This window comes from Lithobates pipiens, unplaced genomic scaffold, assembly GCF_037356315.1.
Source record: "Lithobates pipiens isolate NorthernLeopardFrog02 unplaced genomic scaffold, aLitPip1_a1.2 Scaffold_28, whole genome shotgun sequence".
Lineage (NCBI taxonomy): Eukaryota > Metazoa > Chordata > Amphibia > Anura > Ranidae > Lithobates > Lithobates pipiens.
Window position 1 is genome coordinate 200,726,260 of NW_027507789.1, and position 16,311 is coordinate 200,742,570.

The window sequence follows — 16,311 nt, forward strand, 5'->3', positions numbered from 1 at the left end:
GTGTATGCAAGACAAGTTTGGGCCAACACCCTTCGGACAAAATTTCACGGTTTTGTTGTTGGAAAGTCCGATCGTGTGTACGGGGCATTATAAGTCCAAAAACTTACTGACCACAGATAGACGTTTAGGGTCGGGGTCAGGAAAGGTGGTGTGATGTGTTAAAACCTTGTGGGTGTGGATTTCACTTATAGGTCCACCATTTATTAATTCTATTTACCCAGAAATCAGAAAGATTGCCTAGGCTTATTTATACTTTAGTAATCATAATAACGGCCTATGTGTTATTTCTCTGTAGGGATGAGCGAAATTATGAGTTTTCCTTTCCTCTATATTTTGGAAAAATAAAACGATTTCAGTGAGATTTCACTGTTTTTGGCAAAATATATCAGGGCCGGATCTATCCTGACTAAACTGGGGGTGCAGTAAAAAAAAAAAAAAGTCAGGGGGCATAATGTCAACACACTATCATTTTATCCACTCCTCTCCACTCCACTCCACTCCTCTCCTCACATCTTTATGTGGCTTGTAATGAAAAGCACATATATTAGGCCAGTGTTTTTTGTAGGCATGGCAACCTTGATAAGTATGCAAAATCCCGAGACACCCCCAGTTCTAAACTGTATTTATTATATTGAAGGACACTGGCATCTGCACTGGATTGATGATGCCATCCACTCATTGCCACCACATATGGGAATTTTCAGCCTTCACATCAGTGTTCCCCATACAAATCAGATTCCACCCATCATGTGTAGCTCAAGGAAACACCGCTATGATCAATGTAGCTGCTAGGAGGATAGTAAACGGCACACCCAGCCCAGGTGCTCCGGCTTAGTACATCCTTTCAACAGCCCAGACAGAAACAAATGAAGTCGAAGCATAGAGGAACTGGCACTTCTGGAGATAAAGCCTTGATCATGTTTATTCCAGTATGACCATGTACAAAACGGTGAGGGCTAACGTGTTTTGGCGGAAGCCGTGTTTACAGCACAGATTCCACCCATGACTTCAGAGTCAGCCCCCTTTACATCACGGTCCCCAATTACATCACCTCCATCCCATCAGAATCCTGCCTTCTGATTGCAGGCCCCCATCACAACAGGGTCCCCCATCACAATAGAGCCCCATTCCCCTATCACAACAGAGTCCCACCCTCCTCACAACATAGTGCCCCTTCACAAATAGCAGCAAATGATTCCATGCATCCTGCCCCCCCCCCCCCCACACACAAATGACGCAGGGTGGTGGATTGGACAGGGCACTGTGTTGGAAAGCCAACTTGGCACTGCATTCTACCCCCCAGCCCCTGATACCAATGTTACTGGTAGTGGTGGGGGGGAGCACTGCTGAAATCGGGGGGGGGCATGCATTTCAAAGAACTCACCTATTCCCCCGATTAAAGATAAAAATTGAACCCTTATACCGCGTACACACGACCGGACTTTTCGAGGGACTAGGTCCGACAGACTTTCTACTGAGTTCTGACAGACTTTCCGAATGAACGGACTTGGCCACACACAATCACACCAAAGTCCGACGGATTCGAACGTGATGACGTACGACTGGACGAGAATAAGGAAGTTCATAGCCAGTAGCCAATAGCTGCCCTCGCGTCGGTTTTTGTCCATCGGACTAGCATACACACGAGCGGATTTCTCGGTAGGAACTGGGTCCGGCGGAGTTCCGGCGGAAAAATTTGAAACATGTTCCATTTCTAAAGTCTGTCGGATTTTTGCAAATCAAAAGTCCGCTGCAGCCCACACACAATCGAATGGTCTGCCGGAATTGTTTCGTCGGACCTTTGATGTCGAAAAGTCCGCTCGTGTGTACGGGGCATTAAAGTCCAGTTCACACTAGAACACAGCATTGGAAAGGCGTGTTTTCCCTAGGTGTTTCCCGCACCACACATGATAGCGCTGCCCTTGCATGATGCGTGCAGGTGCCATGAATTGTTAATGGCACCCTAATCGCATATACCAAATACAGAGTGTTTGCAGCCATCGAACCGCATGGTACTGTAATATAAAGCGGTTTGGTGTGGTGCAATTTGCAAAGGTAGTACTTGCACTACTTTTTTCATGTTCCTTTGCGTTTGGCAGTCCATTCAAAGGAATGTGCTGTCAAAACTGGAGTACGTGGGACCGCATAGGACCGCACGCGTTGCAGTGTGAACTGGCCCTAAGTGTTGATTTTTTTGATTTTTTTTGGGGGTTTGTCAGACAGCTTAATGAGCAAAATTGAGAGTAATTATGCAACTAAATTAATTTAAATGAAATGGATCCCTTTATCCTTGCTTCTTTAGTCCCTGTCCTCTGGTACTGTGGGACCTTTTAGCAGTTGTATAAGATGCTAGGTACACCCGCGAGCAGGAGAATTTTCTAAGGGTCTTATATCTTCAGGAGATTGTTGACTGCTTTGTGTTCTTATACTTCTATTGCAAACTAGCAGTCTTTCTTTTTTTAGCTTTCTTCTCTGGTTTTCTGTAAAAATCTCTACAGTATATTCAGGCATAGTTATTTCCATTGCCCCAGGATACAGTACTGTACTGTCTGTACTCAATTATTTTATATACAGAAATCCGTTTTATATTGTTTCCCAGGATGATGAAAATAAACACCCGTGTCCTGGTATGTAAAAACACATCTAAAAAGTGCAAGATAAAGTCGATACATAAAGAAGCAATATACAGTATTTAATTTCAGATGACCATGTACAGTCCAAAAGACCAAAGCTGTCTGAAGGTGGAAGCTTCCTTAAATCTTTAGTATTTTAAAAGCTTGCAGAGCTAATACCCATGTGTTCTGTACAGAGAGGGATATCATGTGTCAATCTGAGCGCCAATCATTGTATCGGCATTGGCGGTGATCATTTATTAATGAACTACAAACCCCAGGAGCGTCTGTTTTCCCTGCTAGGGTAACACAGCTGCAGCTTTCTCCCCATGCACCCTATAAATCAGAGGAGACTTAATCGCTTCCACAAAGAGAAGCATTGACAGGCTTGTACATGGAGCGGGGCCTTTGCTTCCATCTGACAAACGCTAAGAAGCTTCCTGTGTGCTCGCCGGATTACCCTCCATACAAGCTGCCTGTCTCTGCATTGCGGTAATGACTTTCAGTCACTTAATTTTTTTCTTGTCTGTCTTCCCAAAGCAAGGAACGACATGCTACAACATCTGTCTCCCAGCCAGAGGTGAGCAGCTTTCCCAGGCTGTCAATCAATTTCCTTCAGCAGAACATATGTTTCCCCAGCTTCTGGTACCAAGCCCGTCTGCAGAGAATAATCGCAATATAGAACTCTATTTCTTTTATTTTCATCTTACACAACCATTAGGCGTGTGCCAGGGTTTCCGTATGCCTTGGGGATGGTAACATCTTCATGAGACATAGCATGGTGATACCATCACTCTGCACCCTGGAGCATCACTCTGCACCCTGCAACATCACTCTGCACCCTGCAACATCACTCTGCACCCTGCAACATCACTCTGCACCCTGCAACATCACTCTTCGCCCTGCAACATCACTCTTTGCCCTGCAACATCACTCTTCGCCCTGCAACATCACTCTGCACCCTGCAACATCACTCTGCACCCTGCAACATCACTCTTCGCTCTGCAACATCACTCTTCGCCCTGCAACATCACTCTTCGCCATGCAGCATCACTCTTCGCCCTGCAACATCACTCTGCGCCCTGCAACATCACTCTGCGCCCTGCAACATCACTCTGCGCCCTGCAACATCACAGTACCCTGCAACATCACAGTACCCTGCAACATTATTCTGGACCCTGCAACATCACTGTACACTCTGTGCCCCGCAACATCACTCTGAGCCCCGTAACATCACTCTGAGCCCTGCAACTTCATTCTGCGCCCTGCAACTTTCCTTTGCACCCTGCAACATTATTCTACACACCGCAGCATTATTCTACACCCTGCAACATCACTCTGTGCCCTGCAACATAACTCTGCGCCCTGCAACATCACTCTGTGCCGTGCAACTTTACTCTGTGCCCTGCAACTTCCCTTTGCACCCTGCAACATTATTCTACACCTCGCAACATTATTCTACACCCTGCAACTTCACTCTGCGCCCTGCAACTTCACTCTGCACCCTGCAACTTCACTCTGCGCCCTGTAACTTCACTCTGCGCCCTGCAACTTCACTCTGCGCCCTGCAACTTCACTCTGCGCCCTGTAACTTCACTCTGCGCCCTGTAACTTCACTCTGCGCCCTGCAACTTCACTCTGCGCCCTGTAACTTCACTCCGCGCCCTGTAACTTCACTCCGCGCCCACGCCCTGCAACATAACTTCACGCTCTGCAACATCACTCCGCACCCTGCAACATAACTAAGTGTCCTGCAACATTACTCTGCACCCTGCGACATTACTCTGCGCCCTGCAACATCACTCCGAACCCTACAACTTCACTAAGCATCCTGAAACTTCACTAAGCGTCCTGCAACTTCACTAAGCATCCTGCAACATTATTCTGCGCCCTCCAACATTACTCTGAGCCCTCCAACATCACTGTGCCCTGCAACATCACTCTACATCCATACTAGCAGTCTATACACATAGGTGGAAGACTTTACCACTTTTTAGCACAAAGTATGTAAGACACACTCCCATACCCTCAGGTTTATGGACAAGTTTTTTTTTTTTTTTTTAATCCCCCATTATATTGACTTCCTATATAACAACTGCAATCATTTGGAGTCAAGTTTCTTAAACTATGGGTCATGACCAAAAATAACTGTGCTGCTTTAAGTTCCTCTACTGTCAATGCAATGTAGCCATTATCAATATTTGCATTGTTGTTCCCCTTTAGGTGCCCCAAAAGGTGCAATCTTCTTGGAATGACAAAAAGGAACTTGTTCTGCTCATTTACATTATATTTGATTTTCCCTTTTTTTCAAATAAGCAAAAATTAAGATCTGTTTTTGAATGACAACAAATACATTTACTGCTTTTGTGACTTTTTTGTTTAACTTGCCCATTGTCATTTGTGAAAAAGGAATCCAGTGATGGCACAATCTAATGCACCATTTAATTTTTTCGACTAACATAGCATTTGGTTTTCGACTCGTCTATGGCCGACTTTAGTGTAGTATACTGTATATTTTTTTGGTAGTTAAATACATTTTTATAGAGGTCTATCCAGAGCGGGAAAGAAGGACGGAAGGATTTGGTTTCAAAAGAGAGATAGTCCTTCCAATATTATTTCCCACAGCTATTCTCTACCAGTACCAGGAAAGCACACAGAGCCAGCCAACTCCACAAACCAAAATAGCTGCTGCTCCTCTGCTATCAGTTCCCAGGGATTTGTGAGATATTTGTTCCTCCTGAGTGTTTCCTGAGAACACTTTCCAACCATACCTCCAACCATACCTCAACCTCTATACACTTCTGTCTGCATGCAAGCAGCACCCAAGATCAATTTTTAACCTCCATGACGGAAGCGCTACACCATTTGTTTTCATTTTTATTCTTTATTAGTAGTTTTCAGGTCATACAGGAACAAATAGAGTCAGAAAACCCATGTAAGATACACAGCATATCCATTGAACTGTGTAAGGTAAAGTCTACAGGCTTGGAAATACCAGTTTGTAAATGGATGGAAAACTGGCTAAAAGACAGAATTCAGAGAGTAGGGGTTAATGATTCTTACTCTGAATGGTCTAAGGTTATCAGTGGTGTACCCCAAGGTTCAGTGTTGGGACCCTTACTTTTTAATAACTTAAAACTTTAAAACTTCAACTTTATAAATGATATCGGGTCTGGGGTTAAAAGTACCATTTCAGTCTTTGCAGGTGACACCAAACTATGTAGTGGAATAACGTCCTTACAGGATGTCTCCAATTTACAAGCCAACCTTAATGTCTAATTTGGCAACTAAGTGGCAAATTCGATTTTATGTTGTTAAGTGTAAAGTTATGCACTTGGGGGGCTTGTGTCTTTTTTTTCAACTAACGATATAACTGTGCGCACATTGAGAGGTCATACCACTATTGTCTGATACACATAAGTAATGATAGGTAGTATCAGAATATAAAGCCTGCTGTCTCAGATTCATAGAAGGGAGAAATCACATCTATGAGCATTACGACCATAGGTACCAGCATTAAGCGATTAAAATGTTTTCCGCATAGGCGTTAAAACAACATAATGCCTCTTTGACACGGGACGGATCCGTGATGATCCACCCCGTGGACACCTGCTTGCTTTTTTTGTTTACAGCACACAAAATAAAAACCGTAGAGGTGATCAAATACCACCAAAAAACCTCTATTTGTGGGAAAAAAGGACGTCAATTTTGTTTGGGTGCAGCGGCGCATGACCGCGCAATTGTCAGTTAAAGCGGCGCAGTGCCGAATCGCAAAAAGTGCCCTGGTCAGGAAGGGGGTAAAATCTTCCGGGGCTGAAGCGGTTAATGGGACACAGACCGCAATACAAACTGACAGATGTTCTTCCCACCTCTATCCAAAGCTAAAGAAAATGTTTTGCCTTTAGTTATACTTTAACAGAAAATGTCTAAAAGGTGAGCCATGTATGGCCTGTAGTTTTAGCTACACCCCTGAACACACCACATAGCAAGTCCATGAGGAAGATCTTAAAGTATAACTAAAGGCAAAACTTTGTTTTTTTTTTTTTGTTTATTGGATAGAGTGGAGAGGGATTAGAACACCTATCATGTTTTTGCGGCTGTCTGTGTCCCCATTAGGCCCCATTCACACCCGAGCATATCGTTTTCAGGCAGAAAATCGCACGATTTTGCTGCGTTTTTTACTACGTTTTGCTGAGATTTTGTGCAGGCCAAAAGGTCACCAATGTAAAAAGAAGAAAAACGCCCAAATCTGCCCAATTCGAGGGACAAAAAAGTGTCCAGAACTTACATAGTTACATAGTTAGTCAGGTTGAAAAAAGACACAAGTCCATCCAGTTCAACCTTAAAAACAAATAAATAAATAAATAAATAAATAAAAAAATCGTACAATCCAGATACCTAATTTTATGCCCACAATTGATCCAGAGGAAGGCGAAAAAAAAACCCAGCAGAGCATGCTCCAATTTGCTACAGCAGGGGAAAAAAATTCCTTCCTGATCCCCCAAGAGGCGATCGGATTTTCGCTGGATCAACTTTACCTATGTTAGTACCTAGTTATATTATGTACCATCAGGAAAGTATCCAGGCCTTTCTTAAAGCAATCTACTGAACTGGCCAGAACCACCTCTGGCGGGAGTCTATTCCACATTTTCACAGCTCTAACTGTGAAGAAACCTTTCCGTACTTGAAGATGAAATCTCTTTTCCTCTAGACGTAAAGAGTGCCCCCGTGTCCTCTGGGTTGACCGTACAGAGAACAACTCAACACCAAGTTCACTATATGGACCCCTAATGTATTTGAACATGTTGATCATATCCCCCCTTAATCTCCTCTTCTCAAGAGTGAATAAATTTAGTTCCTCTAATCTCTCCTCATAGCTGAGTTCTTCCATGCCTCTTATCAGTTTGGTTGCCCTTCTCTGCACTTTTTCCAGTTCCTCGATATCCTTTTTGAGAACTGGTGCCCAAAACTGAACGGCATATTCCAGGTGAGGTCTTACTAATGATTTGAACAGGGGCAAAATTATATCTCTCTCTCTGGAGTCCATACCTCTCTTAATACAAGAAAGGACTTTGCTCGCTTTGGAAACAGCAGCTTGGCATTGCAAGTTGTTATTGAGCTTATGGTCTACCAAAACCCCCAGATCCTTCTCCACTATGGATTCCCCCAGTTGTACTCCCCCTAGCATGTATGATGCATGCATATTTTTAGGCCCCAAGTGCATAACTTTACATTTATCAACATTAAACCTCATCTGCCACATAGTCGCCCAATTAGACAGTGTATTGAGGTCGGCTTGTAAATTGGAGACATCCTGTAAGGACGTTATTCCACTGCATATCTTGGTGTCATCTGCAAAGACAGAAATATTACTTTTGATCCCAGACCCAATATCATTTATAAAGATGTTAAAAAGTAAGGGTCCCAGCACTGAACCCTGGGGTACACCACTGATAACCTTAGACCATTCAGAGTAAGAGTCATTAACCACTACTCTCTGAATTCTGTCTTTTAGCCAATTTTCTATCCATTTACAAACTGATATTTCCAAACCTGTAGACTTTACCTTACACATGAGCCGTGTGTGGGGAACTGTATCGAATGCTTTTGCAAAATCCAAGTATACCACGTCCACTGCCACCCCTCTGTCCAAAGTTTTACTTACCTCCTCATAAAAAGAAATCAGATTTGTCTGACAACTTCTGTCTTTCATGAATCCATGTTGTCTGTTGCTTAAAGTGTTTTTGTTCAGCAAGAACTCGTCGATGTGGTCTTTTATTAAACGCTCCAGTATCTTCCCAGCTATAGAAGTTAAGCTAACAGGTCTATAGTTACTTGGTAAAGACTTTGATCCCTTTTTAAATATAGGCACCACGTTCACCCTGCGCCAATCCAGTGGGACTATTCCCGTCATTAATGAGTCCCTAAAAATTAGATACAATGGCTCTGAAATTACAGAGCTTATTTCTTTTAGGATCCGTGGGTGGATGCCATCAGGGCCAGGTGCTTTATCCACCTTTATTCCATCTAAGTATTTCTGGACCATATCACTTTTGAGCCATTGTGGATCATTTGGGGCTGTGTCACTATCACCCCCATTATGGTCTTGAGCTCCCCCATGCTCTTTTGTGTACACAGAGCTGAAGAAAGTGTTTAATAAATTAGCCTTCTCTTTGTCCCCAGTCACCAACTCTAGATTGTTTTGTAAAGGGCCTATATGCTCAGACTTGACCTTTTTACTATTAATATATTTGAAGAATTTTTTGGGGTTTGTCCTACTATCTTTTGCAATCTGTCGTTCGTTTTGAGTTTTTGCATCCTTGATTTCCTTTTTACATATTCTGTTAATTTCTTTGTAACATTTAAATGACACTAGTGATCCTTCATTTTTATATTTTTTAAAAGCTCTTCTCTTACTTACTTACTTACATAGCTTTTTTAACTTTGGCCGTGAGCCACATAGGTTTTGTTTTTAGCCTTTTAAACTTATTGCCCATGGGAATATACTTTGCAGTGAGGTCCCAAACAGTCTTTTTGAAGAATTCCCATTTCTGTTCTGTGCCCATTGAAGCGAATATTCTCTCCCAGTCTAAGTCCTGGAGAGTAGCCCTCATCCTTGGAAAATTTGCTCTCTTGAAGTTGAGTGTTTTTATCTTTCCCGTATGTATTTCTTGTTTAGCGCTAACATCAAAGGAAATGATGTTATGATCACTGCTACCCAGGTGTTCCTTTACTTACTTTAAAGGAGCTTCAGGCGTTCGGCTTCAGGCGACTTGGAGTGGAGATGTGAACCATCTCCATTGAGAATAATAGATTTTTTCCCCTCCAGCTTTTGGGGCCTTAGGGAGATTCACCCTCTCTCTTTGTCCTGTTTACTGTTATCAAAAATCCCCAAATTTTGGGTTGTCCCCAGAACAGGATTAGAGGGGAAATCTTCCAGTGGGGACATCAGGGATTCCTTTAGTTTGGAGGGTTTTTCTTTCCGTTTTGGCTATGACACATGAAGTGAGGGGTAATCTCCCTAATAGGACACAAATGGCAAAAAAAAACTGTCAGGGGTTATAACCCTCCCCTCTCTACCCCCAAATTTAAAAGAAAAAAGAAAAGTTTTGCCTTTAGATCGACTTTAAGCCCACTCTCAGGGGAGCTGCAGGTAGAAGCAGCGTGCATCATAAAGAGTTAACCATCTCAGCTGTCTCATTCACACACACTGTGTATGCTGCATCTCCCTAGCGAGAACTCTGAATAATATGACAGCATCATCACATCTGGAAGGGAACCAGCCGCTCACACCTCACCGGCATCACAACTGCCAGCTGACATGATTTGTTAAAGACAATCTGCACTCCGAAAATATAAAAATGCATTTGTTTCATATGGAAATGTCATGGCTAAGTTAAACGCCGTTTCCGAAATCAGGAAAAAAATAAATATGTTTCAATTAAGAAAAGGATTAGACTAAAAATGACATGCCACTACATAACGATCATTTAAAATGTGAGGATCAGTCGTGAAGATGCTTATGTACAAATTTAAATATTCAGACTTAAAGCAACACTGTTGCTGCAAAAAAATAAATCTGAATGCTGCCCTTTAGAAAAAAAAATGGTGGATACGTTCTTCTCCATGGGGCAGCAAAGATGAACTTAGCTGCCCTCAAGAGCTAAGCTGAAGACTCTAGGTGCATTGGATGTCTGGTCCACCTCCACCTTGTGGTCCATACACTGGCCCCTATGTCTCAACTTTGTACTACAGTGACATATTGGCTCCTGGGGGGGAATCCCAAGGACCGGTTCTCCACCACCCCCCAAAGACTAAAGCCCCGTACACACGAGAGAACTTATGTCCGACAGACTTCCAAAGGAGTTCTGCCGGAGTTCTGCCGGAGTTCCGACAGAGTTCTGACGGACTTTTCGACTGAGCGGACTTGGCCACACACAATCACACTAAACTCAGACGGATTCGAACGTGATGACGTACGACTGGACTCGAATAAGGAAGTTCATAGCCAGTAGCCAATAGTCTGTCGGAATAGCATACACACAAGCAAATTTTTCGGAGGGACCGGGTCCGGCGGAGTTCCGTCGGAAAAATTTGAAGCATGTTCCATATTCTAAAGTCCGTCAGACTTTGGTGAATCAAAAGTCCGTTGCAGCCCACACACGATCGAATAGTCTGACGGAATCATTCCGTCTGACTTTGGATGTTCAAAAGTCCGCTCGTGTGTACGCGGCATAACAGATGCTGAAGATTCTGTTAAATAACATAGGACTTGCTGCCTCCTGTGGAGGTCATTTTCACACCTCTTCTTTTGCAGGATACATTGTTAGGATTTTTAAAAATTTTTTGGCAGTGTCATGGTGTAACTTTTTGTTGTTATAATTACATAGCATTACTTATGAAGAATTAATAATTGCCCGCTACTAAGCTTTTTTACTTTGGTTCTGACTCTTCGTCTTAAGAGCTGGGGTCAGAGATCTCTTAATTAGCTGTGAGCTAATACATCTCCTATGTCAAGAAAAGGATCCTGGATGGCCGCACACCATAGAAGTCATCTTTATTGATATGAAGAAATAAAATCCAAATGCAGTCACTTCATATACATTTTTTTTTTAACAATTTTTCCTGAAAAAAGGAACTAATGTTTTATGGACTTTGCAAGGCACATGAGTACTCTGTCTAAAAGATAATAAGAATTTTTTATTTGATTTCCACAAATTGGCAAAAGTTAGACAATAATATATATAAAGTACAAAGATAATTTTTATGACATTAAAAAATATATGGTATTAATATGGCCCACACTGCCCGATCACTAACATTCTCCGTTAAGGCTTATAATTAAATATATAGTACTACAATGTATAATACAAAGCCATTAATTTCAGGATTCAGTATAGGAGATACATTCAAATTGGGTTTGATCCCAGGAGTGGTGTCAGGCGTGAGGGTCCAGATTTTTATCTAGCAAAGTGACTCGACATGTTCCGCGCTAAAATAGCACTTCTTCAGGAGAAGTTCACACTAAAAAATATGTAAATATACAAATTAAACACATTACAACATAACATCCATTTTAATACACAATCATTTAAAACTAGATAGCAATCAAAAATATACCATGCAAATGCTTAGAGACTGCCGCGCAGCCCCGACCTGGCCACGAGGGCAGATGAAAGCGCAAAAGAGACAGGCCGCCCCCGGAATCCCGGGGAGAAAGGAGCAAAGTGGACAAATAACAATTTCTCCTGTTTTTCCCTGTAAATGAGTGACTGCATTTGGATTTTATTTCTTCATATCAATAAAGATGCCTTCTATGGTGTGCGGCCATCCAGGATCCTTTTCTTCCCTTATGCCCCATACACACGGTCGGACATTCCGACTACAAAATCCGTCTGAACTTTTCTGATGGATTTTGGCCCAAACTTGTGTTGCATACACACGGCCGCACAAAGTTGTTAGAAAATCCGATCGTTCTGAATGAGGTGACGTCAAACACGTACATCGGGACTGTAAACGGGCCAGTAGCCAATAGCTTTTGTTTCATAGTTTATTCTGAGCATGCGTGGCACTTTGTTCGTTGAAATTGTCTACACACGATCGTAATTTATGAATCGGATTTTGTTGTCAGAAAATTTTAGATCCTGCTCTCAAACTTTGTGCGTCGAAAAATCAGATGGAAAAAGTCAGATGGAGCCCATACACGGTCGGATTTTCCAACAACATAATCCGATCGCACATTTTCCGTCTGAAAATCCGACAGTGTGTATGGGGCATTAAGCTTGTGCAGAGCCAGGACATGTGAGTTCTACTAGGGCGGGTGTCTTGGTATAGACTTGAGAGGTTGGAGCGGTAATCTTTGCTACATCTCCTATGGCATTGCCCCAAACTGCATTTTTACTGGAAGGAGGTTATAGGTATCATTAACCGGGTTTTCCAGGTTCGCATTAGAGAGGACCCCAATGTCTGTTAGGTATAATAGATGATGTTCTGGAGGAGGAGGTCCCTAAGCAGGCAATAGCTAGGGACATTTTTCAGGCCCAAAAATGTATTCTGCGACACTGGAAATCTATAGAACCCTCTACGGTGAAGGAGTGGATAGAGCAAATGGGTAACACTTTAAGGTTAGAAAAATACATTTACCAACATAGGGGCAGCCCAAAAAAGTTTGACATGCCGTGGGAAGCCTGGTTGGGCTTTCCCGGGTTGGCCCAGGTATATCATGTTCTGGACCGAATGTTATAGCCAAGGTGCCATGAAATCACCATCTGTTGGGTAACTCGCTCATTTTGAATGGGGGAAGTGATGTGCCTTTCTATATGCGTAACTGTGTATGGATTCCTGGTAAATCTCTGCACATATGTCACGTGCTGGTGCTTAATGTTTCTAACGTGTAGTTGTTATTACTGAATATGCTCTCGGTATTCTATGATGAGCTACAGATTGTGAATGTATAACAAACTGTATTGCTCTGGAGCCTGTAATGGATATATTATATATGTTAAAGAAAAAAATAATTGAAATAAAAAAGAATGTGGTAGTGGCCATCCTGTTATCTCCTAGGATTGCGTGCCATGTCCTTGTAATGTGGTAATGATGATTTTTGTATTATCTTGGCAAGGTAAATTGAAGCAATGACCCCAAAACCTTATTGTGCTTTTCTCCTGACTGTGTCCATGTATGTCTCCAGCTCAGGGCACACGCTGTGGACATGAATGGGAACAAGGTGGAAAATCCCATCGATCTCTCCATCTACGTCATCGACATGAATGACAACCGGCCGGAATTCTCTAGCTTGGTGTTTAATGGCTCAGTGGATGAAGCTTCAAAACCAGGTACTGCCCCCTACTGGGTGACTTTTTCTATTGCTCCTGTGCTATTAGAATGGAAACATGGATGCTGATATCTTAAAGATGACAGATGACTTCCAAGGTTTTCCTCTTGGATAAGTTGAGAGTTTGGTTTTTCTGCAGGTGTCACTGACCCTAAGTGAGTTCCTCGTATATCTTATTAGAGGGAAAATTATACAGTATTCCTGTCACTGAGGGCACAATTCACTAAAGGAGATTGCATGCAATATTTGGTTCATGTATCCAAATATTACATGCAATAATGAAAAGCTCAAAAATAAGAAAAGTTTGGCAAAAAACACATAAACATAGTTAAATGTCAATTCACAAAAATCAAAGAATAAAACTAACAAAAGCATTCGATAAATAGGTTGTGGTCTAGTCACGTGCTATATAATGAATACTGATTGCTAAAGCGGAGTTCCACCCAAAAGTGGAACTTTCACTTTAAGCACTCCTTGTCCCCTTACATGCCACATTTGGCATGTCATTTTTTTTGGGGGGGGGGGGGGGGGGTGGAGTGGGTACCTAGTTTTGACAGGTACCCAGCTCCCACTTCCTCTCTCGTTGTCTAGGCAACTCCTCCTCTCCCCCTCCCTCCCTGCAATCTTTTATGACACTTCACAGATCCCAGAAGATTGCCCGGCCAGTGAGAGGGCACAGCACGACTTGCACGTGCACACCCGGCTGTGAAGCTGCAAGCTGTCACAGCCGGGTGCCCACACTTGCAATGCCGACTCAGCGGAGAGGAGAGAGAGAGGAGCGAGGCTTCGGGCGACCACATCGCTGGATCGTGGGACAGGTGAGTGTCTGTTTATTAAAAGTCAGCAGTTACACTTTTTGTAGCTGCTGACTTTTACTAAACTTAAAAACGTCCGGAACTCCGGAGCTGGCCCCCGCTGGCGTCCTTAACAATCAATGATTAGCTGGTTATTAAGGATCCCGCACCCACCGCATCCTTAAAAACTAGTGAAAAACTGGTTGTTAAGGAGCTAGCACCTGCCACGTCGTTAACAACCAGTAACTCATTCGCTGTCAGCAGGCCAGGGATTCTACACTGACAGCCAGATGTAAACAAAAGAGCCAAACTTATTTTTTTTTAAATGTACAGTCCCCCCCCAGTCCATACCAGGCCCTTAGGGTCAAGAATTAATTTTGGTGGGGGGGCGCTCATGCCAAAATCCCCCTAGTCATTCACCAAAAAATGAAAAAAGTGTAAATAAAAACAGCACACAGTTTTTGACAAGTCTGACAAGTTTTGACAAAACAAAAAAAAGGTCCCCAGATACAGATCCCTTTTATCAATCAGGATGAACACCGCCCCCACACAAAAAAGAAAAGAGACAGCTGACACACCATTTACATGAACAAGTAAGTGAGGAGCGGGGTCAATGAAATCACAGGGGTGGGACCACCCGGTGATGTCATTGACCGGGGTGGGATCAATGACATCACAAGGAGCAGGATGATCCAGTGATCCCATACTCATTTGCATGGGAGGATGGGATCTGGGGGCTCCCTTGTTAAAGGGTGCTTTTAGATTCCAATATCCCCCCCGCCCCCCACACCCTCACAACCACCAAGCCAGGGATGGTATGGATTGGGGGGGAACCGCATTCCCCTTTTCTTTGTTTTGTTTTTTTGTTTTTGTTTTTTCTGTCTGCTTTTTTTTTTTAACATTCTGCTGTCAGTGGGAAATCCTCGCTGACAAAAGGGATGAGTAATGGTTGTTAGGACGCCAGCAAGTGCCGGCTCCTTAACAACCTGAAGCCCCGAGCTGAACTGTCACATTTAGCAATGGAAGGAACACCACTGCAAAATGCTTTACTTCGCATTGTATCCAACGTATTGACTGGGTGAAAATAAGGTGAAAAAACACGCATTAAATACCACTAAATAAAAAATTATGTAAATATCGCATGAGTTAGGTTAACTCCAAAATTCGTGTGGATGCTACAAGGCAATCCATGCAGGACAAATGAAGAACTAATTAAGAATAGACAGAGCCGTAGCTCTGCTGAAAAGCTGAGCTCCGCCATGCCATAAATGAATGCAAAGAGATCTCCTGTCTGTGACCCTAGACGGCCGTGAGTACTGTCACAGAGGTTAAAACTCGCAATACACCGGACTTATGAAATATCACTTGGGTGAAGCTGCTTTTTAAATAGTTGAGCCAGCAAAGTAGCATCGCTGCTGCTAACTTTAGTCCGTACAGCCTCTCTCTCTGCAGGAGGCTGATCATATACAGAGGAACCACAAAACAGACAAGAATAATGGTGACTTCATATATGTTTGCGCAAGACAAAAAGCCAGAAGGTCCCTCTGGTTTTCCAGGATGTTTCCGTGGTCTTCTGCCCTGTACGCGGCTTCTATAAAGCTTGTTGTTCCTTTGAAACTCTGTTGCTTGCTTGAATGTGCTTAATAAGAGCTTTGTGCTTTTTTTTTTTTTTCTTTCTTCCACCGCAATGAATAATGTGTAGGAGCTTTGAAGCGGCTCCCTGTGGGAATATCGCTGGTTTAAGGAGCCGGCTCGGAGTTTATGGCACTACTCTGCCAACTGACTGGGCTGGCTTGATCAGTAGTGCCCTGTGTCTGTCACATGATTCAGCTGGGGACCGCAGCGAAGAGACAAAATGCTGAATTTTCATTGAGAGGCTGGCTGCAGAATGCTCAAGTGTCAGCTCACAAGCTAATGAATTGATTAATTAATGAATCGTTTCCATGGCTCCATTTCCTTTGAGGACTTGGTGTAAATAGATATCTAACAATTAAAACTTTATGGTAGGGCTTAGAAAAGCAGTGAGCAACCTGATCAGTTTTGTGGCATTCGTATGTGGCCCACGCTTTTA

The 16,311-nt window shown here is 43.0% G+C and overlaps 1 protein-coding gene across 1 annotated transcript in view; it reads left to right on the forward strand.

Moving 5' to 3' along the window:
- Positions 1–16,311, forward strand: part of CDH4 (cadherin 4) — a 1,072,466-nt gene that overhangs the window by 936,760 nt on the left and 119,395 nt on the right. The window contains exon 6 of the mRNA XM_077460271.1: positions 13,303–13,447. Within this exon, the coding sequence (XP_077316397.1) occupies positions 13,303–13,447 (145 nt within the window). The remainder of the gene's footprint in view (positions 1–13,302; positions 13,448–16,311) is intronic.